Source organism: Zalophus californianus, chromosome 6 (genome assembly GCF_009762305.2).
Source record: "Zalophus californianus isolate mZalCal1 chromosome 6, mZalCal1.pri.v2, whole genome shotgun sequence".
In the NCBI taxonomy this organism is placed as follows: Eukaryota; Metazoa; Chordata; class Mammalia; order Carnivora; family Otariidae; genus Zalophus; species Zalophus californianus.
This window is the reverse complement of record NC_045600.1, coordinates 71,591,975-71,619,227: the sequence shown is the minus strand read 5'-3', so window position 1 is coordinate 71,619,227 and position 27,253 is coordinate 71,591,975. Positions and strand designations below refer to the sequence as shown.

The 27,253-nt window shown below is 57.1% G+C and overlaps 4 protein-coding genes across 8 annotated transcripts in view; 2 read left to right on the top strand and 2 right to left on the bottom strand.

Annotated features, from left to right (window-relative positions):
• Positions 1 to 731: 731 nt before the first annotated feature.
• EFS (embryonal Fyn-associated substrate) lies at positions 732 to 9,278 on the bottom strand. Of its 2 annotated transcripts, none has more exons than XM_027568725.2 (6): positions 8,546 to 9,278; positions 4,786 to 5,064; positions 4,371 to 4,511; positions 3,545 to 4,267; positions 3,075 to 3,164; positions 732 to 1,916 (listed from the first exon to the last, which is right to left on the bottom strand). In XM_027568725.2, the coding sequence occupies exons 1-6, from the start codon at positions 8,561 to 8,563 to the stop codon at positions 1,482 to 1,484; spliced, it is 1,686 nt and encodes a 561-aa protein (XP_027424526.2). In that variant the 5' UTR covers positions 8,564 to 9,278; the 3' UTR covers positions 732 to 1,481. The 2 variants fall into 2 exon arrangements, with proteins under 2 accessions (XP_027424526.2, XP_027424524.2); XM_027568723.2 differs by having other exon boundaries at positions 4,786 to 5,067; positions 8,546 to 9,277.
• Positions 9,279 to 16,587: 7,309 nt separating this feature from the next.
• IL25 (interleukin 25) lies at positions 16,588 to 19,361 on the top strand. Its single transcript, XM_027571973.1, has 3 exons — positions 16,588 to 16,761; positions 16,937 to 17,181; positions 19,106 to 19,361. The coding sequence occupies exons 1-3, from the start codon at positions 16,588 to 16,590 to the stop codon at positions 19,359 to 19,361; spliced, it is 675 nt and encodes a 224-aa protein (XP_027427774.1).
• Positions 19,362 to 20,258: 897 nt separating this feature from the next.
• Positions 20,259 to 23,095, top strand: CMTM5 (CKLF like MARVEL transmembrane domain containing 5). 2 transcript variants are annotated; one of them, XM_027571498.1, is made up of 6 exons: positions 20,693 to 20,833; positions 21,155 to 21,288; positions 21,731 to 21,883; positions 22,336 to 22,428; positions 22,634 to 22,718; positions 22,819 to 23,095. In XM_027571498.1, the coding sequence occupies exons 2-6, from the start codon at positions 21,256 to 21,258 to the stop codon at positions 22,830 to 22,832; spliced, it is 378 nt and encodes a 125-aa protein (XP_027427299.1). In that variant the 5' UTR covers positions 20,693 to 20,833; positions 21,155 to 21,255; the 3' UTR covers positions 22,833 to 23,095. The 2 variants fall into 2 exon arrangements, with proteins under 2 accessions (XP_027427297.1, XP_027427299.1); XM_027571496.2 differs by lacking the exon at positions 21,155 to 21,288 and having other exon boundaries at positions 20,259 to 20,833.
• Positions 23,096 to 25,270: 2,175 nt separating this feature from the next.
• LOC113909648 (myosin-7) overlaps positions 25,271 to 27,253 on the bottom strand; it is a 52,765-nt gene continuing 50,782 nt past the window's right edge. For 2 of the 3 annotated variants that reach the window (XM_035728003.1, XM_035728000.1), the window contains 3 exons: positions 26,504 to 26,599; positions 25,674 to 25,808; positions 25,271 to 25,344 (listed from right to left, as the gene is read on the bottom strand). In XM_035728003.1, coding sequence (XP_035583896.1) covers positions 25,321 to 25,344; positions 25,674 to 25,808; positions 26,504 to 26,599 — 255 coding nt within the window. In that variant the 3' untranslated portion in view covers positions 25,271 to 25,320. The remainder of the gene's footprint in view (positions 25,345 to 25,673; positions 25,809 to 26,503; positions 26,600 to 27,253) is intronic. The other variant, XM_035728001.1, reaches the window with a different exon arrangement.

The following is a 27,253-nucleotide window of genomic DNA, read 5'->3' as shown; positions in this document are numbered from 1 at the left end:
CTGAAGTTTGGGGTGCCTCTAATCCAGTCACGGTGCCAAGGTGTCATCTGGGGAAAGTACAACGGAAGCAATGGATCTGTGGCTTGGACTTCTTCCCTGGGTAAGTGGCTAGAGTGATCTCCCATCTAAGTCATGGCTTGTCAATTTCACCAGCGCTTGAAGACTATGGACTAACAGCACATTGCATTCACTTGGCGTCTTGGCTCCTCTAAAAGGTGTGTCTAGAAGGACGGTCAGCAGGAGTCCTGGGAAGGGGGACTGAAGAGGCCAGACCTTCTTGCGTTAACCTAAGGGAGAGGGCAGCCAGGCCAGCCAGCAGCACTGTCCAGTTGGCCAGAGCTCTCCTGTGGCGCCAAGCTGAGGATAGGCCTTCACTGGGGTGATCTCTTCAGCATGGCACCTCTCAAGGCTCACGTGAGGCCAACCTCCCTCCGCATATGCACCTCTCTAATGACATTGTGTGACAGTGAAGTCTTGAAGGAAAGGCCCCCACCCCAGTCAGTAACCTGTCTGCTTTCTGGGAATGCTAGTTCTCAGACTCTTCTTGGTGCTCTCATCCCTGGGGCCTCAGCTCAGATATCACCTCCCCACCATCCTGTCCAGTCTCCTTCAATGGCCTTTCCCTCATCCAGTTAGTCCCTCATATCACCCTGTTTATTTCCATTACCAGCAACTGATGAATCTGTGGCAGGTATTTTTTTTTTTTTTATTTACTTATTTTAACTGACGCAGTTATGTCCATCCCATCCCGGTGTACCTTCAGAACTGTGCTTGGCACATCATGGGAGCTGAACCCCGCCGAATGAATAGTTACTGAAAATAACAGCAAAATCTCCCCCCAAACCTAAGGACATCCTGCCCAGTGTGTGTCCCGTCGGTTTGGCCAAGGGCCACCAGGCCCAGCTCCTCCCCCAAGCACCCAAGAAGCAGAGGCAGAGAACCAGACAGCAGGGCTTACTGAGGCCCAGCTCTGTCCTGCCTCCCATGGGGAGGAGCCCTCGGGCCTCTCCCAGACCTCCACATTTTGGGCGGTCAATGTCCTGCCCTCACTCTCGGCCAACAGTGAGGTGCTGATGTTCTAGAGCCAAGAACCAGGACAAGAAAGGGGCTCCGGGTGGGCCCAAGATTCAGGCACCTGCTTCTCTGTGGGGCCATTTCCAGAGGTGGGGGCCAGTGCAGTGACCAAGAACCTCCACCCCAGGCTGAGAGAAAAGAGTCCAGTTCCTCCCTGCCCCAAAGGGCCTGGCACTTGCCCCTGACAAAACAGGGAATAATATTAAATATAAATAATTTATACAAAATGGCTCGTACAAAAAGCTGCGGGAGGGGGAGGAACATCTCTGTGAGAAACTGAGATGACTGGAAGGGGAAAGACGCCCCCGCCTCTCCCGGTCCCTAAAACGGAGCCCTCCGGCCACCCAAGGCCCAAAAGGGGGCTCCAGCAGGCAGGAGAGGGGAGGAGCAGGTCCTGGAGGGGGCCCTCAGGGGGCCAGGCTGGAGAGCAGAGAGGTGAACTGCAAGGCCTGCCCTGCCAACTCCGCCACGCGCTGTGCCATCTCTCGGGCCGCAGGGTGGGATGGGTAGCCCAGCGCGGCCCCCTTGACAGCCAGCACCGTGGCCCGTAGTGCCTGGCCCAGTGCTGTACCTGCAGCCCCGACCTGCGCTCGCAGAGGCGCGGACGCTGCCAGCCGGCCCAGAGTGTCCCCTACAAACACCAGGCGGTGAGCGGCCACCACCACCCGCTTGCCATGGGGCACGAAGAGGCGTGGGGGCTGCTTGGCCTGGGTGCTGGACATGAGGGCTGCCACGGCTGCCTGCAGTGCTGAGTAGTGGCTCTGGCACTGGCCTGCGTAGAAGTGCAGGAGCTGTAGGTCTCCGGTGGGCAGATCCAGCGGCTCCCCTGGGGACGGGGCCTCCTGGTGGCAAGAGGAGTGGTTGGCAGGCACGCTCCAGTGGTGCTACTCCTGCACTGCTTTCCTCCCTCCTTCCCTTCTTCCGTTCCTCATTTCTTCCTTTCACTCCCTCCTTTTTACCCGAGCTCCTCCCTCCGCCCACCAGAACGTTTAAATTCTCATAGCCAGGGCCAGGAAAGTGCCCGGAGGAGCTGATGTCAGATCAATCTGGATTCAAACTAGTCTCTGAACTTGGTTCCTTATCTCTAAAATGGGGCATCTGTCCCATTTTATGCTGTCCAGTATCAACATAATGGGAACCACATGTGTAATCAAAATTTTTCTAGTAGCCATGTTGAGAAAAGTAAAAAGATTTTTCTAACTCCAGATATAAAAATTGTTGTAATTTCAACATGTAATCAATATAAAAAAGACTGACGTTTCTTTTCATTCTAAGTGCAAAATCTGGTGTGCGTTTGTTTTATACCTACAGTGCCTTTCAGTTCAGACTAGCCACATTTCAAGTGCGCCGTAGCCGCATGTGGCTAGTGGCCACCTTATTGGATAGTGCCGTTCTAGCGTCTGCCTCCCACGGCTGCGGGGCAGTGAATGCCACAGCATGCAGAGAGGGCTTAGAACAGAACGTTGCACACGGTGAGCACTGTACCAGTACTGACTGTGGCTGTGATTAGTGCTGACCTGTGCGATGTGCTTAGCACAGGGTCCGCACTTGGCATCTACCTGATAAATGGTAGCTATGCTTAGGACCATTCTAGACAGTCGGGGAGACCATCTTACTTTCCTGAGGCCCAGAGAGATTAACTGGTGACTTCAGGGCCCCGGCTTCTTACTGGTGGAGCTGGGATTAGAAGCCCCGTCTCTTAGGAACCCAGGAATTCACTTGGAAGGAGCTTCAGAAGTCACCTGGTCCAGCCCAAAATTCTGCTTCCTTGGCTGCTTGGTTTTCTGATTCCTCTCCAACACATTCTTTCCCCTCTTTCTGAATTCCTGATATCCTTTTCCAGGTTCCAGTCCTTCCTGCCGAATTCTTGCTTCTCTCTACCCCAGATCTGGCTCCCTGAGTTCTTACCCCCACCCTAAATCTCTCTCCCTTGCTGCTTCCTCCAAGTTCCTGTTCCTCCTTCCTGTGCTCCTTCTCTAGCACCGTCCCCACAGGGTTACCTGCTGCTCCGGTGACCCCCTCTCCAGCAGTTCAGGATCCCCTGGGAAGGCCTTATCCAGGGACCTAGATCCCTGAGCTTTATCCATGCCCTGTGGGAGGGACCAGGGTCTCAGAGCAGGGGTGGAGGAGCAGGGCAGGTGCCCCCCACCCCTCTCCTGCTGTGTTCCTGCCCCTTCCCCCTCCCCGTTTCTTCCCCAGGTCTCTACGGCCATCAGAGGTTGCAGGCCCTTGACTCCAGGTCTCGGAGAGTTCTGGTGGCAGGTCAGATGGCTTGGGGACCCCAGGCTGGGTTTAGGAGTGTGGCACCGGTACACGTGGTGGGACCAAGTACTGGGGTCCCAGGCCATAGGGTGCAGGGCCAGTGGAGGAAGGAAGGAGGGAAGAAACGGAGGGTCCCTCTGGGCCCCAGGCCTCCTCACTCCTCCCTCTGGTTATCTTGGGGGGCATTTCTGGTGGGAGGGGAGCTCACCTTCAGGTGGACATAATCGTACTCCTCAGCCATCGGGATGCCCTCATACTCATTATGGTGTCCTGTTGGATCATCCTCTACCTCCCCGCCCTCTGGATCCCCCTCAACCTTGGGGCCCCCATAGCCAGGCAGGCGGGGTGGGGGTGGGGGTAGAGGTCGATCCTGGATGCTGCCTTTCCGGCCTGGAGCAGGAGAGGGAGCAGGGGAAGGGCTGGGGGCCTCAGGGACAGGCAGGGCAGGCAGAGGGCGGCGGGACAGGCTCTCGGCTGAGGGCAAGCGGGGCCTGTGTGGGAGTGGGGGGCTTCTGGCCAGAAGCAGGGCCACGGTGTCCAGGTCATTGGAGGCTGAGGCTCCTGGGGGCTCTGGAGAAGGGGGTGCCTCTGGCCCCAGCAGGGGCACATCGTAAATGCCCTCATCGGTGCCTCCACCTTCCCCATCTGCTAGCAGTTCCTCCGGCGCTTCGTATAGATTGAGCAGGGCTGAGGCCCGTTTCAGGTTGGAGGGGGCAGCGTAGAGGGGGGGCTCGGGTTCTCTGCCCCCCTCCCACTCCAGATCCGGTTCCAGCTCTGACGGTAGCTTTGGGGTCAAGGGCACATCATAGGGAGCTTCATCCTCTCCAGGGGGCTGCGGGGCAATCCGGGCCAGAGGGCGGGTACAGGAGGCAGGGGAGTCATAGGGGCCACTGGATGGAACTCGGACGGCAGTAGGGGGCACATCATAGACCTGGAGAGGGAGCAGAGCCATCGGTTATCCTGACTCCGCGGTGGACGCCCAGTGAGAGCCCTCTGTTCCCTGCCAAACATACACATGGATGTCTAGCCCTCACCTCCAGCGTGTCTCCAGGGGCAGCCGGTTGGGCCCCACTCCCTCTGGGGACCTTGTAGATGGGATCAGGGGAGGGCAGGCAGGGTCCAGCCGGAGGTCCTAAGGTAGGACAGGGCCGAGCTGGGGGTGGCACCACATATACCTGGGGGGTCAAGACAGACAGGTGGGTCAGGAGTGGGGACGAGAGAAGCAGCTAATATATGCCATAGAGGAGCTAACACCCCTTCCAACCCCCCCCCCCCGGCCCCCGTGCCAATGGGATGAGAGCCCAGGAAGGGTGGCAAACAGGTTTCACCCAGTGCCGGGTGGGTGAAGAGCAGCGGTCTCAGGGATCGTCCTGCCCCACCTTGCTGCAGGTTCCAGCAGAGCGCAACGGGGCTCTTCTGGCCTGGGGTGGGGAGGGCTCCAGCTCTCACCTCCTGGTCCTCATTGCCGTGCTCTGGGGCTGGATGTGGTGAGCCAGGCTGGGCTGGGGGCACCTGGGTGACGCTGGGCTGGGGTGCCGGGCCCGCAGGAAGAAGCTTCACTCTGTTGGCGGGCACAATGCCCTGCTGGCCGTGCAGAGAGCAGAGGCACCAGCCATCCAGCCCACCAGCGCCCTCCCTCTGCAGTACCCGTAGAACGTCCCCTCGGCGGAAGGACAGCTCCTGCGGGGACTCAGCGGTGTTGTCGTAGAGTGCCCGGGCCAGCTGGGCCTGCTGGGTGAGGCGGGGGCGGGGAGAGGGGTCTCACACACATATCAGGTCATCAGGTCCCTTGCTCAGAAATATCAGAGAGCCCCCCCATTCCCCTCAAGCTACAAATCTGAACTGACTCAGCTCTTCTTGACTGGGTCCGGCCTTGTCTCCAGCTTCATCCCCTGTACTCTTCCTCTTCCCTTCTATTCCTTGAACTAGAGAAATTCTTTCCCGCTTCAGAGCCTTTGCGCTTGTGGTTTCCTTGACCCAGAATGCTCTTGGCCTGACTCATCACCTGACTGGCCCTTTTGCATCCTTCACTTCTGCTTAAGTGTCTCCTTCTCAAAAAGGTCTTTTCTTCACTCTTCTCCCTACCCCACTCTGTGTCTGTCTCCACCATTGTTTCCTTCATCTTACTTTATACTATTTGCCAATTTCATTTCTTATTATCTACCTCTTCCCTTACCCTGTAAGCTCTGGGAGAACAGGGACTGCTATATTCCTGGCCCCTGTGAAAGGGCTTCACCTGGAATCAGGTCTCAGTGAACATGTGTTGAATGAATTTCCTCCAAAGCTTTGTGCACATGAGAAAGCCCTGCTAAGGTCTGCCAGAGAATCTCCTTCACCTTCCCTGTTTCCCAGTCAGCATCCCCTACAAGCAGAATTAGATTGAGTGGCAGCAGAGACCCATCAGTCTGAGAGAGACTGGGAAAAACCCAGCCCAGACAGTGCCTAGGCATAAAAAGGAAGAAAACAGAGACTGAAGCAACTGTTTTGTTCTCAGTCTCAGCAAATAAGGTTCTATCAGAGGAAGCTGACGTTACCATGGAGAGGAGAAAGAGTATACACTCTACTGTGTGTGTGTGTGTGTGTGTGTGTGTGTGTGTGTGTGTGTGTGTGTGTGTGTGTGGAGGAGGGCCTGGCAGACCAACCAAGAGCAAACATCTATCAGCCTGTTTCCAGTCCTGTCTGGTAGGGACATCTAAGCTTTGTTGCTCTGAGAGCCACCTGCTCAGGTGGTAAGTCACAGATACCAAGTGCAAATTATGTATCCAGACATGGTGCAAGTCTTTACACTAATCATCTCATCTCATTTAATCTCAAAACATCCTTATGAGGAAGGAGCCATCATTATCCCCATTTGGAAAGGAGGCCGGGACAGAGAGGGTAGGACTCCGCCCACAACGGAGAGCTGGTGCCGCTGGTGGAGGTGACTTGAACCCCAGGCTGTTTGACTCCAGAGCCAGCACTCTCAATCAACCCCTACTGCTTCTCCACGATCACAAAAATGAGGTTATACTTTCTTCTTCTTCTATTAGTAACTTAACCTCTTGGTTAAGTAGAGTCCATGACTCAAACATGACTCAAGCGCATACGAAGTCTTCATTATACTCGACTTTCCTTTGCATTTCACCCTTCACAGGGCTCCGGTCCCATGCTGTCCTTCGGTAGAATCAATCTTACACCACTCAGTATCGAAATATATTCTGGTTGGGTTATGCTTGCTAAGTGACCATGCTTGCTGGCAGGACCCCAAACAGCGGTGGCAGAAAGCAGGTAGTTAGGCATCACCAGAGTAGGGAATCCATGTGGCCTAATTCAGTAAAACATCTCAAGCTAAAGATCTCCGGCAGGGGTGCATTTGGCCCCCAGACCCTGGAGAGAAGGAGGCCCTGCTCAGCCAGCAGGAGTGCATGTTTCTCTTGATTGGCATTTCCCATGTGCATGGAGAGGTGGTCCAGCCCTCATGGCTGGGTGATGTTAACAACAAACTGACTTTTCCTCTTGCCTGGTTCCAGATCAAACCATTTTCTGATTATATTTTGGCTTCTAAAGGATATTATCCCACAGAAAGAAAACATGCTAACCAGATGGCACAAATTCCTGGTTAGTTCAGCACTCTTCTTTCTAATTGTAAATTAGAAATTAGTGTTTTGGATTAGGCAGGGGGTGAAGAGCAGAGTTCTGAGGCAGACAGACCCAGGGTTGAGTCCTGGCTCTGTCCCTTTCTAACTGGTGACTTCGGGCAGGTTGTTTGACCTTCCCAAGCCTTCGGTCTCCTCCTTTGTAGACTTCCATGTCCATATCCAAATATCCAGTCCCGGATAATAACAGCACCATCCTCACGGGATTGCGGCGAGGACTGGAGGAGATAATGCACCAAACAACCAGGACAAACCAAGACAAAGCTTAGGACCAGCACAGGGCCAGTATATGCTCAAAAACTATTAGCTGTTATTAGGACCCTGTGAGTTTGATTAGCGCAAATGCCACTCCCCACCTCTAGGTAAAAAATCTACCTCCTGGGACTACAAAGCAGACCAGCTGACCAGCTAGCCCTGAGCTACTGTTTTCAGGACCTCCCCCTCTCCAGGCTCTGAGTTAAGGTCTTCTCACCATCATACAGACTGAGCTAAAAGGAGCTTGGTCTGAGAAGGAGTGAAAACTGAACTCGTCCTCGAGGGGTATGGGAGGATGTCAGGAGCCATGCTTCTCGCCTTTCCAGCCTCACAGTCCTCCTTCCCAGAGTACCCATTTGGAGGGGGCCAGAAAGCAAGCAGCAGCCTTGCCTTCCCCGGGAATCACAGGGTCTAGGGAAGGGTGGAAAGGGGACAGAGTTGCTTGGATTCACACCACAAGGCTTGCTGGGCAGAAAGCAGAGGTGGGGCTGTGGAGAGCTCCTCCTTGTGTTAAGGTTTGAATTCCGTCCAATGGGGCCAAACCTCTGGGCCTCACGGCTTCAGGAACCCAGGCCAGAGTTGCTGATAGACTGATTGATGATGGGTGTGGCCACCTCTGCCCTACCCGCTCCTCAGGGGCCTGGCTGCCTTGCGAGGGAGTGGCTGCCTTAACTTGGGGGTGGCAGTGGGCCACACGCTCTCTGGGAGGCCTCCTCCCACCGTCCCATCATGCCGGCTGTCTCCTCCCTTTGTCACCAGTCCCCGGAAAGTGGCCAGAGGCTGGCTGACATCACCTCTCCTGCTCCCTCTATTTTCTCTCTCTCCCCTCCTGATCTCCCTCTTTTGCTCTATCCCCCCCTTTTCTCCATCCTTCCCCCAGAGAAGGGCCTCTTTGACCTCTCCCATTTTCCTGGAGCCACCTCCGTTCTTTCAGCCCCCCCCCCAACCTTTTACTTGCCTCCCAATCACAAGCCCCTGCCAACCACCGGTGGCCATCTGTTCCCGCCCCTAAAACAGCAGATAGGACTCGGGCTAGGCTTGCCCCCTCCCCTCCATCCAGGGACAGCCTCTAGAAAGAAAAAGAGGAGAATGGGGAGGAGGAGGGGAGAGGGGGAACCTAGACCCAGAAGCAGCTAGGGAAGGGGAGTGAGAGGGAGAGAGGGAAACAAAAGTGGGGGTGGGGGGTGGAGGACACAGCCTCTCGGAGAAGAAAGGGCCCAGGGAGAAAGACAAAGAGAAAGCAGAAATAAAAGTGACAGGAGTGCAGGGCAGACCGTGGAGGCCTATGGCCCGCAGCCTCCACTCCCTGGTGGACTCACCGACGTGGCTATGGCCATGGCCTTGGCCTCCCGCGCGGCCCGCTCCAGGCCAGGCTCGCTTTCGCTGACTTCAGCAGCGGCCGCCCGGCACCATGGAGGCGGCCCCCGGCTGCGGCGCCTGAGTCGTGGCCTCCGCGGAGGTTGGAGGAGGAGAAAGAAAACCCACAAAACTCCCCAAATGGGAGGCAGCTTGGCCGGGCAGGAGGAGGAGCGGGGCGGGCCGGGGCGTCGCTGCGGGACCTCATCCAAGGGCGTGCGCTCCGTGCCGTCCCGGGGACCACGGGCTTGGCCAGGCCCCTGGAGCTGCCTGGCCTAGGCCGCGGAGGGACCCCGGGTCCGCATGGGCCGAAAGCTCCCTCCCAGGGCCGGGGCACCGAGGAGGCGGGAGCTGGGGCCGCGCTCGACGCCTCGCCAGGCCGCTCAGGACGGCCCCGAGGGCTGGGAGAAGCCGCCGGGGCGGTTGGGCTGGACGAGCGAGTTCAGGGGCCAACGCTCCCCAGCCGGGGGCCGCGGCAGAGAGCGGTGCTCCCAGGGCTGTGGTAGAGCGGCCCGGGGCCCTGTGGCTGCCCAGCTGCGAGGGGGTGGGGCGAGCGAGCACTGAGACGTTCGCCCCTCTTCAAACTCGCCCAAGTTGGCGAAAGGAGGCCAGGCTGGCGCCGGAGGCCTCCGAGAGCGTGGCGGTTGGGCTGCGTCGCCCGAGGGCAGCGCTCGGCCCAGACACTCGCACGCCCGGCGGCGAGGCGGGCTCACACTCACGCACACTCGCCCTCTGCACGCCCGGAGCTCGGGGGACGCCGCGACGGAACCTCGCTCCCCGCACGCGGGCTCGGCCCGAAGGGGCGGGACGGCCTTCCCCACGCCTCCGCGGGGCCCCCCCCGCGCGCCGCCACCCCGCGGCCCGCTCACGCGCACCCTCCGCAGGGCCCCTCGGCGCGCCCTGGAGCTCGGGGCAGCTCCCGGGTGTCTCTGGGGACGGAGAGAAAGGCCACAAAGCAAAAGAGGCAGCAAAGAGAAGGCGAAGGAGGAGCAGGGGCCAGGGGCCCGTGGACTCGCCTGGAGGAGGGTCGGGGAGGGGGGACACTGAGGGGGCTGCGAAGGCTCCGAGGGGTCTCGCGTGGCCTTCGGGCTCAGCCCCCGCGCGCGCGGCTCCCCTTCCCTCCCCTTCCCCGGCTCCCGGCTCCCTCTCGGGGCAGTTCCTTTCTCCTCCCCTCGGGCCCTCTCCGCTCCGGCGCGGGGCTCAGTCCTGGGGATTAAAAGAAAGGAGGGAGGGGAAAAGGGAGGGGAAGGGAAGGGGCGGAGGAGAAAGGAGGACGATCCCTCCAAAGGCGGGTGTTGAGTTTCAGCTCGGGACCCTCGGGCCAAACTGCACGCCCCCTCCCGGGCCCGCTCCCCGGCGCCTCTCGGCTCCGGACGTCGCGACGGACCTCCCGAGGTCTGGTGCGCTCGCTCCTGGGAGCTTCCCTCACCCCGCCACGCCCCCGCTCTGCCCCGCCAGCCCCGCGCCCCTCTCCGCGTCCCTTTCATGAGCCCCACATGTCTTTCCCGTGGGAGGGAGCGCGCTCCTTCCTCCTTTCTGGGGTCCTCAGCCGAGCGTCTCCTCTCCTTGGCGTTGCCTCCGCAGCGGTGACAGGGTTGGCTGGCCGTGCCTGGGGGGCGAGGGGGGAGGGGACGACGAGTGGGGGTCTGAGCCTGGTCCCAGAGCTGCGGGCGGGCGGGTCGTGCCGCCTCTTACACTCCTCTGCCAGTCTGGGCCTGTCCCCCGCCCTCACTCTGGCTCGCTCTGCGGCCTCGGCCTCGGGGAGCAGGAGTGGGGGCTGCGGGCACAAAAGGGCAGACCTCTTTCAGAGGAGCTGGGATCAGCTGAAAGGACAGGGTTCTTGGGTCCCCACTCTCCTTAGTGTGTGCTGTTTCCCTCCACCCACCCCCATCTCCTGCTTCTTCCTTTTGGGGCACACCTCAAGGCCTCTTAGGCTGGAAGGGAGCCTCCCTTCTTCCATTTTTGAGGTTCCTGGTGTTGAAAAAGTGAGATGCCACACAGGATTGAAAAATTGTAGTAGATTTTCAGTGTTCACCTTGAACAAATTAACACTTCAAACCTATAAAACAGACGATGACTCTATGTATAACCTCATATGGAGATAACATCAGAAGTCTAATTGCAGGCCCTTTGTGAACCTGAGGCCTTGAACAGGTGCTCCCCTCCTTCTCTCCTCCCATTGCACAGGCCCACACATCCAGGCATGTCCTAGCAGGGGAGGGGGCTGGCTCCCCCTCCCTGTCACCTGGGCACCTGTGAAGAATCCTGTGCGGAGGGGAGAAGTGGTACCTATGGGACGGGTTAGGAAGAGATTCTGGGGTGAGTGGGGGGATGGACAGTACAGTATTGGTTCTGGGCTTGGCTCACAGCTGGGGTGCAGACCTGAGCATGGGCCTGGGGATTCTGAATAGACTTAGACCCCTCAGGATGGTAGAGGAACTTATAAATTTCCAGATGGATCTGAAGGGAGAGCTCCGCATCCCAGTCCAATCTCCTCCAGACCCCAGCCCCAGGGCGGGGGCGCGGGTGGGGGGAGGCCGGCTGCCTGCAACACCGACATTCAGTTGCTGGGGAGTGACTTGCTTTGCTCTGCCTGGGGACTGCCAAGGTAAATTGGGGCCCGAGACAGAGGTGGGCAGGAAATCCAATTCCCAAAGATGAATGCTCAGAGGGGCACAAGAAGAAATAGATGGTGGCCAAATAGGCAGGACTAGGCAGGAAAGAAGTGCTAGGACCAGGCGAAATGGTGGTTTGGGAGGAGGGCACTGGGGCTCACTGTCCGAGCTCAGTGCCCGGGGAAATAAATGTAGGTGAGGGGAAGCAGAGTACAAACCTGCAGGATAACGAGACAGTGCTTCTGGAGTGCCCAGGCATGGAATGGAGCCAGTCGGACTCAGAAATGAACCCTGGTTTATTAGCTGTGTGACCTTGGTCAAGTTATGTAACATCTCTGAGTCTCAGATCCTCATCTGCTGCAGTGTCTTCGGTGAAGAGTAAATATATGTGAAATGCCTAGCACAGAGATCTCCCTCCGTGGCTTTTCCTCACCTTGGCTCCCTGCCCCCGCCCCCTCCTCCCCGCTTGTACTTTCATGAAAACTGAAAGTGTTTCTTTGTTGAGGCCAAGAGGAGTCTTTTCCCATCCTTATCTCATCTCTGCCTTCTCCTTTGCAGAGGTTTAAGGCGATTCTACCTGTTCAGGGAGAGCTCTGGGCTCCAGGTGAGGTTGGGCAGAACCCGGGCTGGGCAGTTAGACCCTGGGTGGGCGGTGGGTGGCAGCCTCAGGCAGCTGGGCCCTCCCCTTCAGGGCTTGTCCGGGCCATATTCCAGGGGTAGCAAGGAAGGAACCCCTCCATCTGGCTTTCTGGGCCCCAGTTTCTCTCCCCTTCCCAGCAGGGCCAGCTGCTGGTTTCTTCCATCCCATATCATGAGTGTTCTTGTTCCTCTTGCTGCTCAAAACTCAGGTACTCAGGGCTTCTTCCAGTTCTCCTCTCTTGGGACCCCACAGCAACCAGATTGTCTGGGTTCTAATCCTGGTTTCAACACTGGTTAGTGACCTTGGCATGACCTCCTGGAGCCTCTGGTTCCCTGTCTGTAAAGTGGGAATAATAATGAAATCATTAGGGGCTCCTGGGTGGCTCAGTCGGTTAAGCGTCTGCCTTTTGCTCAGATCATGATCCCGGGGTCCTGGGATCAAGACTAATCCTCAGTGGGGAGCTTGCTTCTCGCTCTGCCTGCCGCTCCCCCTGCTTGTACTCTCTCTCTCTGACAAATAAATAATAATGAAATCAATAGCATCAGACTTTTTGTGAGGATTAAGAGATTCCTGAGAACAGTGCCTGGCCCATGCTATGTAAATGTTGGATAAAAGCAACTATTATTATTGCTATTTGATGCAAGCCCTATGGGGGCAGCAGAAGGCCAAGGACACAGTGCATGCCCTTAAGAAACTCACATCACATAGATCATGCTTGAATCCAGTCAGGACCTTGGAATAAAATCCAAATACTCTGTCACAACCGGTAAGACCCTCTGTGATCTGGCCACTGCCCCCCTCTTTGCCTTATCTCATCTGGCTCTCCCCTTATCCTTTGTTCCCCATCCACATCGTCCTTTCTGCTCTCAGATACTCCCAGCTCTTTCCCAGCTCTAGGACTTTGCCTATCTTGCCACCTCTGCCTGGACCACTCTTCCCCCACACGCTTTCCATCATCAAGTCAAATTCCTCATCCTCGGAAAGGCCTTCCCTGGCTTTCCAAGTCCCAGCAGCACCCTCCTTCTACCTTCCTTCGCCCCCTGTCTCATAACACTGTTGCATTTTCTTCATAGCACTAATTATTATCAAAAATGATCTGGTTTCCTTGTTTATCATCTGTCTCCTCCTAAAACGTGAGCTTCACGAGGGGCAGAGACCTTATCTGGCTTGTCCTCCTCTGTACTCGTAGCATTCAGAATAGTGTCTGACATATACTGGTGCTCAATAAATAGCTGCCGAGTGGATGAATGAACAGGGCAGCGGTGACTATGGGAGAAATCTGAGCAAGCCCAGGGCTTCCATGGGCGGGCAGCAGCACTGGGCTGAGGGGAGGGAGTTGCGGGGCTATTTGTCCAGTTCACCCGGATTTTCCATGTGTCTCCCAGGCCAGACGAGTTTCTCTCTCTTATTTTCTTTCTTTCTTAAAGACTCATTTATTTATTTGAGACAGAGAGAGAGAATGGGGCAGGCAGAGGGAGAAAATCTCAAGCAGACTCCCTGCGGAGCGTGGAACCTGATGTGGGGCTTGATCTCAAGACCCTGGAGATCATGACCTGAGCCGAAACCACGAGTTGGACACTTAACTGACTGGGCCACCCAGGGGCCCCAGAGAAGGTTCTCTTTGAAAGCAGGCTCCTAAGCCTAAGCATCTTCGTAACTAAAGGTGATACTACCAATAACTAGCAACCAGGACCATTATCACTTAGTAATCAGGGCACGGGAGCAGTATTCTAGAGGCCTCCATCCGGGCCAGGTGTTCAGTTGCTGGCTTATAGGTAGGTTGTGATCCCAGAGATGCCCCCGGGACCGAGGACAGCATGGATTTATCAGTGGGGGCAGAAGGATTTCAGCATTTTAACCGCCGGTGCTGGGCCCTCACGTCAGGTGTGTGCAGATGAGCTTCTGCAGACCCTGCTGAGTCCTGTAGTTTCAGCAGTATTTCGGGAGAGCAGGTGAGGACTGGCGTGTCTTTCTGTGGAAGGGCAGGACAGCCACGTTCTGGCTTCCTGCAAGCCCGCAGGGTCTTGCCTCCCATCCCATCTCCCCTGCCCCTCCCTGCTGGGTGCGGATCCCTCCCCCCAGGGGCTTGGCCAGCCCCGTCTGGCTGCGGGGACCATGCCTAGGCAAGTGAGGACAGGTGTGAGGTGAACTTTCCTTTGCTTCCGCCTCCAGCGTTCTTCCCATTGCCACCCCTATCTCCCCACACCCCTAAGGGTTCCCTGGAAGCTGAAGTGACTCAGGGATTCCAAAACTAGTTCCCCCAGGAGGAAAACCCTCTGGAAAATATTTCTCATGGCAGGGAATCACCCAAAGGAATCCCACAGAGCGGCTGGGAGATAAGGACAGAGGCTGAGCAAACCGGAGGGGGTGGGGTGCGTGTGACTCAGAGCCCGGGTTCTCAGGTCAGAGCCGATCACCACAGTGGGGGGAAAGGCCAGCCCTGGGGGCCACTGTGTGCTCGCAGGGGCCTTCCCTTTGCCCCTTAGGGCTTTCCTCAGAGGACGTCCGGGTACAGAGGCAGGAGGACACCCCAAAGACCTCTCCTGAAAGGTGGTGTGGGTCTCTGGCAGCATCAACAAGCCCAACAAGCACTTCCAGTTCTTTCGAGCACCCCTCCTGGACAGGGCCAAGATGGGAAGATCTGGGCCAATGTCAGGCTCTGAGGCTCTTATTGGTTTGGGGGACACCCATAGGGATCCAGCTCTTGTGGGAGAGCAGTGCCCCCTCACAGCCTTCTCTGGCGTTAGGGGTTTCTCAGGAGCACCAAAAGCCACCCTGGTAACCATGTGCCAGGCCAAAGGCGGGGGAATATGGAGCTAGAGCAGTGGATCCCAGCCCGCAGGGCTGAGTGCCCGAGTGGGCAGGAATGTCCCATGGTGGCCTCTGGCAGGTTCAGGTGAGACCTGTCCCGGCCCAAGCTTGGGTAAGCAGGAAAGCACAGACGGGGGGGGGGGGGGGGGGGGGGGGGGGGGGGCGGGGGATGGGGGGGGGTGGCGCTTCTCTTCCATTTGCAGCTGACTGGGGGTCAGCCCAGTGTGGCACCTGTGTGCCAGGAGATTAGATTTTGAGCTGGTCAGGGCTGGAGTAAAAAGTCAGCTCTGCCTCCTCCTAACTGTGCAACCTTGGGCAGGTTACTAAATTTCTCTGGGCCTTAGTTTTGTCATCTGTAATATGGGTGTATTAGTTTCCATCTCGTGGTTTTGTTGTAAGGATAAAATGAGCTGATGCATGTAGAGGGCTTGGCCCTAGCCTGGCACATGATACACAGGAGCTGAGGTCAGTGGCGTGCAGAAGCGAGAGGGCGTTGGGGAGCATAGGGCAGACAGCAGGGCAATGGGAGTGGGGTGGCATGTTCCCCGCCTCAGTGCTTTTCCTAAGAGCTCCTGCTCTCCCAGCTACCACCTCTCTCCCCTACGCCCCCGCCTCACCCCCAGTTCCACGCTTCCCCAAAGCCACTACAACAGCTTCTCCCAATTCTCCAGACCGCCCCCTGATCTCATCACTCCTCTGCTCTGCAGCTGCTTTTCCCTGCAGCATTTGAAGAATTCCTCCTCACTCTGCAGTTTCACTTATTCCTGGTTCCCTTTGTTTACTTTCGGAGTCCCTGGTTACTAGAGGAGTATTTTCTAAGGGAAAGCACATGCAAATCAGAAAACATGATTCTAGAGACCATGTCTGTGTATGAGTGTGTGTGTGGGGGGGGTTGTGGGTGTGGGGGATGCAGGGGATCAATGGGCAAGATCGATAGGAGAGAAAAGGCTTGGAGGGAAGTAGGTGGCCCGCTCTTGGCACAGTGTCTCGCAGGAGCAGTGACCCCTGGCTGACTCATGTCTTTGGGGTTAGGCCTAGTTAAAGCATTTCTGAGCACATATGCCCCTTCCTGGCCAACAGTGGCCCACGGAGCTGGGGGTGGAGCTGAGGTTGGATGGACTTGTCCCATGGTCTGAGAAGGGCAGCTACCCCAGCTATGGCCCTTGTCCCCAGCACCCTTGAGTTGGGGTAGGGGCAGGCCTGCTCTGGAGCTGGGACCACCTGCTGGGTCTTAGGTGAAGCTGTTAAGAACTAAGCCCTTCCCCTTCCTGGCTTCACCTCATTCATGCAATGGAAGCAACCACCCACATCTTCTTCCAACAGACCTGCACGTCCAGCCAACAAACTGATGGGGTCAGGGCATTCCTGGCAGTCCTGTGGGTTTAGGCATCCTGCATCCCTGGCCCAAAGGGGGTCAGGGAAGGGTGAGATGGAGGGTGAGGCAGCCACTGGAGAGGGTGAGGGGAAGTTAGGGAGTGGGTAATGGACAATGAGGAAGAAGTCTTGGGTGATGGGGGTCCTAGATGTTGGCATCATCGAAAGCGAGGAAGGGGTCAGAGAACAGAAGGGTTAAGGGTCAAAGTAGATAGAGGGAAGTGTTCACTAAGGTGGGTGATCAGGAGGCTTTCTGAGAAGAAAGGGAATGGCTGAGACAAGGCCCTGGGTGGGGCATGGAAATGAGGCCTCCTGAAGACAGACCAGATGATGTTCCCGAATTTGGGGTACCAAGCCAACCAGGGAAATTCCCATAATGCCAGTTCTCCAATGCCCAGAATAGCAGAATACTATTACTTTGACCCCACACCCAGAAAGGTGCAAAGAACAGATTTTCCCCAATAGGCTCCCCAGGTGTGATGTGAATTATAACTTCCATGAATATAACATTTAAGCAGCTTTTGGAAACACTTGCAGGGTTTTTTTGGTTTTGTTTTGTTTTTTAATGTCAGGTCACTCCCTCCAAAAGGTCGTGGAAATAAATTTGAATAAACAAAACAGGTTTGCTGAAAATAAAACCAGGGCGCCCCAGCTGCTCCAGTCAGCCTGCTTCCACAAGGCCCCACCTGTCAGCCAGTGCAGCACCGTGGCTGGGCGAGAAGCATCAGGCATGAACCAGGTGAGTGCGAGGGGGCCTGACAGGTGCTGAGACGTTGCTGAGGGTGGAGAGAGGCCACGCTCTGGGTTTGGGGCTGGGGTCCAGGTGGAGCTGGAAACCAGGCTCTCAGGGAACAGCTGGGGAGGGAGCACCCTGATTAGTTGAGAGCAGTTCTCTCACTGGCCTTTCCCCGTAGGTGATTGTGTTCTTGGTAATGGCCATGGGAACCCACAGCCTCAATTTTCGGATCCGGAAGGACTGCACCCACTGGCCCAGATGCTGCCCCAGCAAAAGGCAGGACCCCGCTCACGAGTCTCTGAAGGGGAACACTGTGCTCAAGCTCCCCCGAGAGGCCACTAGCCTCACCCACCACCCAGAATCCTGCAGGGCCAGTGAAGACGGACCCCTCAACAGCAGGTCTATCTCTCCCTGGAGCTATGAGTGAGTCTGTCGCCCCCTCCCGAATGCTAGTATGTCTGTCCATCAGGGTGTATGTGAGAGGCCCCGGGGTGGGGGGGGGGAAGGGGTTCCACCCAAGTCCAGCCTGCCCGCCCCGCAGAGAGGCCATAAAGGTTTGGGTGTTAGGCAAGGCCTAGTCTGGGTTCTAGCTCTCACTCTTAGTGGGTGACTTTGAGCCACTTCCTTAAGGTTTCAAAGCTCAGTTTTTTTCATCTGTAAAATGAGGTAATACCCCCCAGGCCAACATGCAGATCAGGTGAAATAATGTACGTCAAATCTGTACTTAGTACAGAAAAGGTCGGTTCTCTCCTTTTCCTCTCTTCCTCCTCCCCCTCCTTCTTCTTCTGTCCCTACAAATGGGACATGTTTTTCTAACTGAAATATCAGGGAATAAGGGTATGCTACAGGTATGAAGCACCCCAATACCCAATGTGACTGCCCCGGTCCCTGGATGGGTTATAAGTGTACCAGGCTAGTGAAAGCCTCCACTCTGGGGGTGGTTATCTGTGATTATGGGCGGTCTTACTCTCGTTCAGTGTGCCACACAAATATTAAAATTCTCTATTGGTGCCATGCTGCAAAACATATTAGGAAGCACAGAAATTGGAACAATGTGCAAAATATTAAATATTAGGGCCTTAGGGATCTCTGTCTTGCGTCTTCTTGGGGTGCCTGGGTTCCCATTCCCCATAAGTCTAATTCCGGCTTGACCTTGGCTTTGGGGATGGCTGGACAAGTTCAGTGGGTAAGGAGAAGGTCAGCTTAGGCTGAGACTAGATCCCAGGTGGAGACTCCAGGTCATCATGCTTTGAAGTGGTCTTGGAAGTCTGGCTGGGTCCTGGGCTAACTCCAACGAGGTGGGAACCACTTTGGAGAGGTTGGGTGCCAGATGGCTGACTTGGCTGGGGTCCAGAACTCTTGTTTGGGGGCCACGAACCCCTGATGACTACTTGGCTGATCTTCCCCAAAGTGTTCTTTGTGATACTCATCCCACAGGCTGTTCCTCAGAAAAAAGTGATGACAGTGAAGTGTGGGGAAAGCTGTTCCAGCCCTCACCCCTCGGAGATTCATAATGTGCCCAGCACATTGAAAGTTGCAAGAAGTCCACAGAAAAGAAACCATAAATTCAGCGTTTCCCAAACTCATTTGGCCCCGGGCCCCCTTTCTTGCAGGGTACTTATTAGGGAACCCACGCCGGGAAACGCGGCTCCAGCTGAGCCCCAGCTCGTGAGGGCTTGTCTGCATAGAGAATGGTCTTAGAACCCAGCGGCTGTTTCCTGCTAGTCCTTGGGAGGACCAGACCTTTGGAGGGTCTACATTTCAAGTCTTGTTTTGGCCACAAAACCCTTTCAGAATAAGTAAATAAGTCTTACCGTGCACGCTTACATGTGCTTATAACAGATGCATGAAAAGTCTGGAAGGATGTGCAAGTAATGGTTGACAGCGGCTCCCTCTGGGGAGGGGGACTGGTAGGGAGACTGATGTCCTCACTTTACAGTGTTTCATACTGGGATGTAAGAGCAGTTTTTACTTTATAATAATAATTTTAAAAAAACCTAATAATGTAATAACAATTACAAAAAGAAACCTCATGCCCGAGCCCAGTGGGTACATCAGATGGAAGCAGTGCCTGTGTGGTGGAGGTCGCTCACCTTCCCCTGCCTCTGCAAGGCTCCGAGGCCAGAAAACCACCCCTCCGTCCCTGCCCCTCACTGCCCGCAGGGGAAAATAACTCCCAGAGGGGTGGGGGTCACTCAGGAAGTGGGTGCAAGAGCTGGGACAAAAGCCAGGCCCACCTCACCACATTTCCTTCCTCCAGCATCACCACTCTGGCACCCCACCCCATCCCCTGCCTGCCCGCCCCGCCAGCCTCCCTCCAGGGTCTGATTGAGTGCTACCCCCACAGGTTGGACAGGGACTTGAACCGGCTCCCCCAGGACCTGTACCACGCCCGCTGCCTGTGTTCACACTGTGTCAGCCTACAGACGGGCTCCCACATGGACCCCCTGGGCAACTCGGAGTTGCTCTACCACAACCAGACCGTCTTCTACCGGCGGCCATGCCCTGGCAAGCAGGGTGCCCATGATGGCTACTGCCTGGAACAGAAGCTCTACCCTGTCTCCTTGGCTTGTGTGTGTGTGCGGCCGCGAGTGATGGCCTAGCCGTGCCGCCCGTGCCTGGTTCCTGGTCGGACCACCCGCCACGGTGAGCCAGGACGCCTGAATGCTCGACCCCTCCAAAGCATTACTTGGAGCAGCAGGACCGTGGGGCAGGATCGGGGACTTTGGGGGGAACCGCACGTCTCACTTTTTGGAGTGGGTGGGAAATGTGGGGTGAAGCAACAGAGCTGCTTATGGCTGCCAGAAGAGGACATCCTGGCATTTCCCCTTGGGAAAGGTCTTTAAGGCTCTAGAGCCTACCACCCCCATCTCTTCCTTGTCTCCCATCCCCAGCTGCCCTGGCACAGCACAAGCACTTTCTTGCTACTTCCCCCTTTGCCAATGGAGAGCCCCTCATTTCATGTGTTCGTCCGTCCATCCATCCATCCATCCATCCATCCATCCATCCAGCACTCAGTGACATCTACTTTGCACATACCTGGTGCAGTTACTAGGCTCTGAGGAAGAGGCTGTTATTGAGAATGGAGAGACTTATCCAAATAAATAATCTGTGTTCAAAATGGCCTAATTTGTCTTGGCGTCCCTGGTGCCTGAACACCAGGCTCCCCAGCCTGATCCCTTCTCTTCCCGCACAGTCAGCCCTTACCTACTACCCTGTCCTTCTGCCTTCCAGAGTTTCCGCTGTGGCCTCCCATCCCTCCCTTTCTCTGGCTCCCTGGGGTGGGGGTCAGGCTGCCCTCCTGGCATGCTGGACAGACAGAGGCCCATTGAGGCACTGCAGCAGGCACACAGCGCCCCCTTGTCCCCCCAACAATCTGCCTTTGTCCTCCGTCTTGGCTGCTACAGCCTGGTCCTGGGGGGTGCTGCCTGGGCCGGCCTCCAGCTCCCACCCTCCCTAAAAGGAAAAGGGAGAAAGGACAGCCAGGAAGACAGGAGTTAGGGGAGGGGGATGCAAACTTCTTCAGGCTTGGGTCCTTGGGGGGCTCCTAGTCTAGCTCCTTCCTCGGCTCACCTCCCAGCTCCTCCCAGTTTCTGTGTGGACCTCCTCCTTTCCCCCCTCCTCCCTGCTCCCCTTCTCTGGGTGGGGGTTGGGCTCCAGCAAGGGGAGGGCTGACCACTCCTCCCCGCCCCGCCCCTCCCCTCCCTTCCCCACGTGCTTCTTGGGGGGGCCAGTGCAGGCACCAGCAGGGGCACTCTGGGCAGCTGGGAGAAGGCCCATCTGGGCAAGCCTCTCCCGCAGGCCCCTCGGCCGGCCTGCCTGCTTCTCTTGCAGGTTTCTCCAAGTGCCTCCCTGCTCCTGTTTGCTTTCCCATCTCTCCAGGTTTCGTCTTCCCAGTTCCCTTCTGGGCTGGTGGCAGTGGGGGCTGTGCCTGGTGGGGTCCACGGAGATGCTCAGTGCTCGGGATCGCTGGGACGGGCCCCCCGCAGAGGGGGCAGCTGCGGGGCTCCAGGGCTTCGCCGTGGACAAGACCTTCCTCTCCTCCCTCAAAGGCATCCTGCTGGAAACTGAGCTGGTAATGGCCACCTCCCCAACCTGGCACCTCCATCTCTCCCAGTTTGATCCTACTCCCCCCGCCTCTGCCCAGTGCCCCCACTGGGCTCGCCCCTCAGCGGTCCCCTTTCCCGGGCTCTCTGGACACCTCTCCTGCCCCAGCTGCCCTGCCCTCACCTCCCCGCCCGCCGGCCCTCTGGCTCCCTCTCCATCTGAAGGCCCTTACAGCAGCTTCAGTGGCAGGAGGAAGAACTGAAGTTAGGACATAAAGGGCACGCTTCCTGCAGCCCCCCTTTATCTGTGTCTGCCCCCCCCCCCCCGTGAACATCTGCTCTCGGGACAGGATCTTCCCCTGTCACTTAGCAAGACCTTAGTCTCAACCTAAGTTCACTGAGTTATGTGTCACCGACATCGCCAGAGCTGAAGCGTCCCTTAGAGTCCACCATGGAGCATCTGCCTTCTAAACCTCGTCTCTTGGTGTGAACCAAAGGCCTTGTTTTGATTCTTGTTTAGAGGAGTTTCAGACATCCGGGAGTGGGGAAAGTACTGTGGGATGGGGGTCCCTCCTGGGGTGCAGGGCTGCTGTGGGTGTGACTCCAGGGGCTGATGTTCACTCTGTACCCTGGGCTTCAGCAGGACACCTCTTTTGTGGGTTCCATAGAATGGTGCCCCCTGGAGGGGTGCAGCTTGGTCAAACTGCTGGGGTTGCTGGGAGCCAGGGGCAGGGGGAGCTGGGAAGCTGGAGACTGCCCTCAATGGGCAAACACCTTGGAGTGTGGCTCCCGCTACCAGGGATGGGCAGACCTCCAAGGATGGGTGGTGGGGGCCAGCCTGGGGGAGTTCCCGAGGAGGGGAAGGCAAAAAATCTGGCCAGGCCTGTGTCCCCTTCCTGGCAAGCTTCACACACTTGGTCCTGCAGGCCCTGACCTTCATCATCTTCATCTGCTTCACGGCCTCCATCTCCGCCTACATGGCCGCAGCACTGCTGGAGTTCTTCATCACGCTCGCCTTCCTTTTCCTCTACGCCACCCAGTACTACCTGCGCTTCGATCGGCTGAACTGGCCCTGTCTGGTGAGGGACCCTGCCCCCTCACCATTCTGGTCCCTTTCTTCTCTGAAGGCAAAATTTTCCTTTTCCCTCCCAGCCTCTGTCCTTTCCCTGGGGCAGTATGGGGCCCAGACCCTACACGGATTTCACAGCTATCAGGCACTGACAAGGGGGACGACCTCCCACTCACCAAAGGTCCCGCCCCACCCCTGCCCCTGGACCTCCTGGCCCGCATGCCCCAGCCCTGCCCCACCTGGAGTCCTGGCTCCTAGTCCTGGCCGCTCTGCGTTCACCTGCATCCCTTCCCTGGCTCTGTCTCAAGTGCTTTATATCGTGCCCAGGGGTATCTCCATGTAGGGGTTCACAGTGCCTGAGGGTCAAGCCCCTGAATAGCCTGGAAAACTTCAGGGTGATGTTCTCTTGCCCTCTGACTTCCCTTTGACCCTGCATCCCCCCCCCCCCCCCCGATCCCCCAGGACTTCCTCCGCTGTGTCAGTGCCATCATCATCTTCCTGGTGGTCTCCTTTGCAGCTGTGACCTCCCGGGATGGAGCTGCCATCGCTGCTTTTGTGAGTCCAGCCCCACAGAGCTCCCCAGGCTCTAAGGGCCTCTGGCTGGCGTTTGCACACTCTCGGTGCCTCCCCACAAGCCCAAGCCAGCGCCCCGGGCTTGGGCTCACACCGTGCCCCGTACCGCCCACCTCCCTCTCCCTAGTATGTGATGGCCAGCGGCCTTCGTTGCGTCATCCCCATGCCTACGTGCCTACTCCCACAGGTGTTTGGCATCATCCTGGTCTCTGTCTTTGCCTACGATGCCTTCAAGATCTACCGGACCGAGATGGCTCCCAGGACCACCCAGGGTGAGTGTCTGTGCTCTGGGGAGAGGACGTGCCCCCTCCACCCCGTGCCGTGGCTCCCTGATCCTGACACGCCCTTCCCGGCCTGGCTCCATATTCACAGAGGACCAGCAGTGACCCTGAGCTACCTGGCTCCTAGGACTAGCCAGACAAAAGGAACAGTGCAGCCCAGACACTTTTTCTTTGGATTCACTAGCCCACAGCCCACTGCTCCCCAGCCAGGCCTTCAGAGATGGAGTCTGGCCTGAGAAGTCACCAGGGACTTGTCTGTGGGGCTCAGTGCTCTGAGCTCTGTCTCCCGATGAAGCTCTACCAGGAAGGAGGTGTTTTGGGGAGGGAGGGCAGGAAGAAGCTGGTCATTCCCAAATTAAAATATTCGAATCCTACTGGTGAGTCTTTTTCTTCCCTAGGAATTAGGCAGATCAGGAAAGCCAGGAAGTATTCACAAAAATGGTCATGGTCCCTCCTCTGCAACCAGGTCTGAGCCATGAGGGAGGGGGACTGGACTGAGGTGCTGAAGACTTCCTTCAACACCAGACTTCCGCTCTACGATCTCTGTGTGCCAGGTCACTTTGTGGTGGGCCTGGTGGCTGGGCTCCCAGAGTCCTGTGTCTGAGAAGGCACAACCTTTCCCATGTGAGTGCCCACCTGGCACACCTGCGCACACAGGTTTGTTAGTGGGTTTGGAGCCAGGTGCTTGCCTGGGGCGTGTGTAGAGCTCCCCCTTGTGGTGTGGGGAGGACTTGGCCCACAGGCCACAGGAGAGAGGCGAGCCGTTGGCACCAGATGAGGGCAGAACTTCCCGAAATGCTGGCTCTGGAAGAGCTCTTAGACATCAGCTGGTCCCATGCCCTCATTTCACATAAGAGAAAACAAGCCCAATTACAGGAAGTGACCTCTTCACTTGTGACAGAGCTGGGACGAGAACCGAGCTTGCCGCACATCTCTACAGGTGATCAGGATACAGTACGGAACTCCTGCTAACTCAGGAAAAAAATGGCCCAGCCTCATCTCCAGCTCCCTCCACCAATGGGTCCACTCTCCCAGCTTGCCAGGGCCTCAGCAAACATTTCCTGAGCATCTCCTGTGTGCAGACCCTGTGCTGGTCCCCAGGAATTCAGAGGTGACAGGCAGGCCTGTCCTTGGGCACTCACAGCCTGGCAAGGAGACAGGCTAGTGAAGGACAGCCATGCCTGCCTGCAGTGAATGCTATGGGAGAGTTTGGCTGGGGGTGTTTGGAGAGCAGGCACTGCGACCACCCAGGAATCAGGCCTGCTTGGCCCATGATAATCCAGGGCAGCTGGGATGTCCCTGCCCACCCATGTGGCCTAACTCAGTGGCTCATACAAGCTGGCTTGCTATCCCTCTGATGCTGGTTTGCTCCTGCTCTGAAATACCTTCCCTTTTTTCTGGGGTGCTCCTTCCAGAGGCAGGCCCCAGCCCCCAAGCCCTGCCTGAACCCTACAACTCCAGTAGAACGGCTCTGCTCCCCTTGGTGATAATCATGGGTCTGTCTGGGTCTGACTTCTCCAACTTTCCTGTCCTCATATCCGAGCTCCTCACCAGGACTGGCAGCCTCCCCAGGGCTAGAACCAACTGGATTTTGTGTTTTTCTGGGTTTCTGCTAACATTCTCAGGGCTCTATGCATAGTCCACTCTCAACACTGATTGGGCACCCTTGGGGGAGGTGGGGTCAAGGCTTTAGAGGAGGCATAGCAGGGGCTTAGCCAGGGCAGTTTAGGAGATGGGGTGCCAGGTGAAGGGATGAGAAGGTGGTTAGGAGAACCTGGGCTATAAAGCCCAGCAAGGGGCAGGGATTCGCCTGGAGCCGAATGGGGCCGGGACAAGCCCTGCCCCCTGGGCAGGCATATAACCTGGGCTAGACTGTCCCTGGTGGGAGCTCAGAGAGAGTGGAAGTGTGATCTACGGTGTGTACCTGCTTATGTGCCTGTGCCCATCTGTGCCCGTGTGAGAGGCCGAAATGAAACAAGCAACACTTGGCTTTGGTCCACAGAGCCTGCTGATTCAGGCTTGGTGTCAGCTGGTCCCAGGGTCTTAGGATCCCCTCACAGTGAGGTGCTGACCACAGAGGCCAAGATCAGACCTGGGCCCCAGCCGACTGTGCCTGGGACTCCCTGTCGGTTACTCCTAAGGGTCTAGACAGAATGGGACCTGTACCAACCCCTTTATGGACCTCCACCCCCAGTGAGCCCTGAGCCTCTCCTGGTGTCAGTGGGAAATTCATCTGGGAGGGAACGGGTGTCCCAGGACACCTTGAACCCCTGCAGCCCAGAGCTGGGGTAGGTGGACGGGAGCTTCAGCTTCGACACGAAAATTCTCTCGGCACACAGAATCGGCTCACCCTTCTGGTACCTTTGTTTTCTCCCCTCCTGACCAGGGCTCTCCGGGCCTTGGCTGCCTCCTCTGTAGATGTGGAAAGCTTGGGCTCCCACAGCTCTGACACAGGGGCAGGGCCTCCCTCCGCTGGGGAGCTTTAAGACAGCTCCTGGCTGGCTGGCAGCCGTGGCGGGAAGGACAGGGCGCAGGCAGAGTCCGGCATTCAGGTTTATTACAGGTTGGCAAGAGGGGGCTTCCTGAGGCGGTGTCACTCCTCGTCATGCAGTTTTTGCTGAGAAAGGAGTAAAAGGTGTGAGGGGCCAGCTGGCAAGAGGGAGGCAGGGTGTGGGGAGGAATCTCTAGGGCTTTCAGGGGCCTAAAGGGGATGGCTTTAGAGGGAGAGGTTCTGGCCTCGGGGTCTTGGGTCTCACTTGGGGGCCTTTGTAGTTTAGTGGGTGGGACTGGGCTTTCTTCAGAGGTTCAGGGGGTTCTCAGGTGTGGGTGCTGTGGGACCCCCAGGTCTGCCATAATATAGGGTAAGGAGTGCCCATTCTGAGGGCCACTGATATTGGCGGATGTGCTGACACGGGGCGACTAGTGAGGCCCAGGGGAGGGACCCACCTTGGCGCCGATGTCGCGGCTCTTGGCCCGCAGCTTGTTGACCTGGGACTCGGCGATGTCCGCGCGCTCCTCTGCCTCATCCAGCTCGTGCTGCACCTTGCGGAACTTGGACAGGTTGGTGTTGGCCTGCTCCTCCTGTGGGGGTTCGGAGACAGGGAGGCTGAGGTGAGAGGCAGCAGGGGGAGGGGGAGGAGGTGGAAATTCCCAGCCTCCCAGTCTGAGAGATTCCCTGTCCCTGAGCCAGGGCTCAGGGCTCTCACCCCTCTACGTTCCTGCAACAGCCTTGTCAAGGGTATCCTGCTCCCGGCTTGGCACCCTCCTCAACTTGCCCAGCATTCAGAATCCTGCATGGCCACCCACTGCCTGAGATGAATTACATGCTGCCTGGTCCAGTCCCATTCAGAATCCAGCTTCACTGCATCTGCCCAACTAGGACTCTGATAGATGCTCCCAGCTCCGGGGATGTTCCCAGCTCTGGGGTTTCCTGCACATGTGTGCTCATCGACACCTTACTTTCACACTTTTCTGCCCACCCAGAATCTTCCCCACTGCCCTATGGTCAGGTCCTCTCCTGGGCTCACTTCCACGGCCACCTTCCAGCCTTGAGCACTGTCTGGCCCCGTGGCCTGCTTAGCAGCTACACTGCCTTCCCTCAGGTCTATGGGAGTACGGGTTCTCAGCAGTCTGTAGGCATTGCTCGCTCAGAGTGCCCGACCCAGCTCTGAGCACACGGACACGTGAAACATCTAGCCCCCAGGCTGGGCCTGACACCGTGGATTCTCACACATGGGAGGTGTGTTGACAGAGAGTAGAGAAAATCATGAACTCACCGCCTCCTCGGCCTGGCGCTTGTAGGCCTTGACCTTCAGCTGCAGCTTGTCCACCAGGTCCTGCAGCCGCAGCAGGTTCTTCTTGTCCTCCTCTGTCTGGGGGCGGATGGATGGGAGAAGCCAATTTGGGGGAGGAGCAAGTGCAATCATTGTGCCCTCCCTCAATCCGTCACTCTTCTCCCCAGGCCTCAGCTGTCTTCCCTCCCTCCGCTGGGCCAGGTCAAAGAAGGGGGGTGTTGGATTCCAGCTCTGCCTCAACTGGTAGGTCAAAAGGCCATGGCAAGGTCCTCAGTCCAGATCTAAAAAGCAAAGAGGGCTGTGGCCCTAAAGCTGGAAGTGGGGCAAGGGGCCCAGAACCAAACTGAATTCCTTCATCTGATAACATGGAGGTTACTGGGGCTGTTGCAGCCCCAGCCTGGAGCCCCGTCGGTGCTCTTGGCCGGTGGGTTTAGAGTGAGCGGGGAGGACTAATGAGGAACACAGGGTGAAGGCGGTACTGTCATAGGCAGACCATTCTAACCTATCAGATACGTAGATTGCATTGGGCAGATTTGGGCACCACGATCACTGGCTCTAATGTCACCTGATCATTTCTATCTCATCATCACTGCATGTGCTAGGGTGCCGCTCCCACTTATGTACACAATAGATCTGCCGTTCTCCAGCTGTAGCTCTTTCTCCTGTCTCTCACATCCAGCTGTTAAATGGACCAATACCCCCTTTCTCTGTCCTTCCTTCCTAGGCGCACTG

Bases quoted from the DNA above. Each gene is read 5' to 3' on its own strand.
- CMTM5 (XM_027571496.2), top strand. From the start codon at position 20,708: ATGCTCAGTGCTCGGGATCGCTGGGACGGGCCCCCCGCAGAGGGGGCA. The intron at 20,834-21,730 runs GTAATGGCCACC...TTGGTCCTGCAG, and splicing joins TCCTGCTGGAAACTGAGCTG to GCCCTGACCTTCATCATCTT. The intron at 22,429-22,633 runs GTGAGTCCAGCC...CTACTCCCACAG, and splicing joins GAGCTGCCATCGCTGCTTTT to GTGTTTGGCATCATCCTGGT.
- IL25 (XM_027571973.1), top strand. From the start codon at position 16,588: ATGTCAGGTCACTCCCTCCAAAAGGTCGTGGAAATAAATTTGAATAAA. The intron at 16,762-16,936 runs GTGAGTGCGAGG...CTTTCCCCGTAG, and splicing joins AAGCATCAGGCATGAACCAG to GTGATTGTGTTCTTGGTAAT. The intron at 17,182-19,105 runs GTGAGTCTGTCG...CTACCCCCACAG, and splicing joins ATCTCTCCCTGGAGCTATGA to GTTGGACAGGGACTTGAACC.
- EFS (XM_027568723.2), bottom strand. The intron at 4,512-4,785 runs GTGAGAGCTGGA...TTGACCCCCCAG, and splicing joins ACGGCAATGAGGACCAGGAG to GTATATGTGGTGCCACCCCC. The intron at 3,165-3,544 runs GTGAGCTCCCCT...TCCCTCCCACAG, and splicing joins ACGATTATGTCCACCTGAAG to GGCATGGATAAAGCTCAGGG.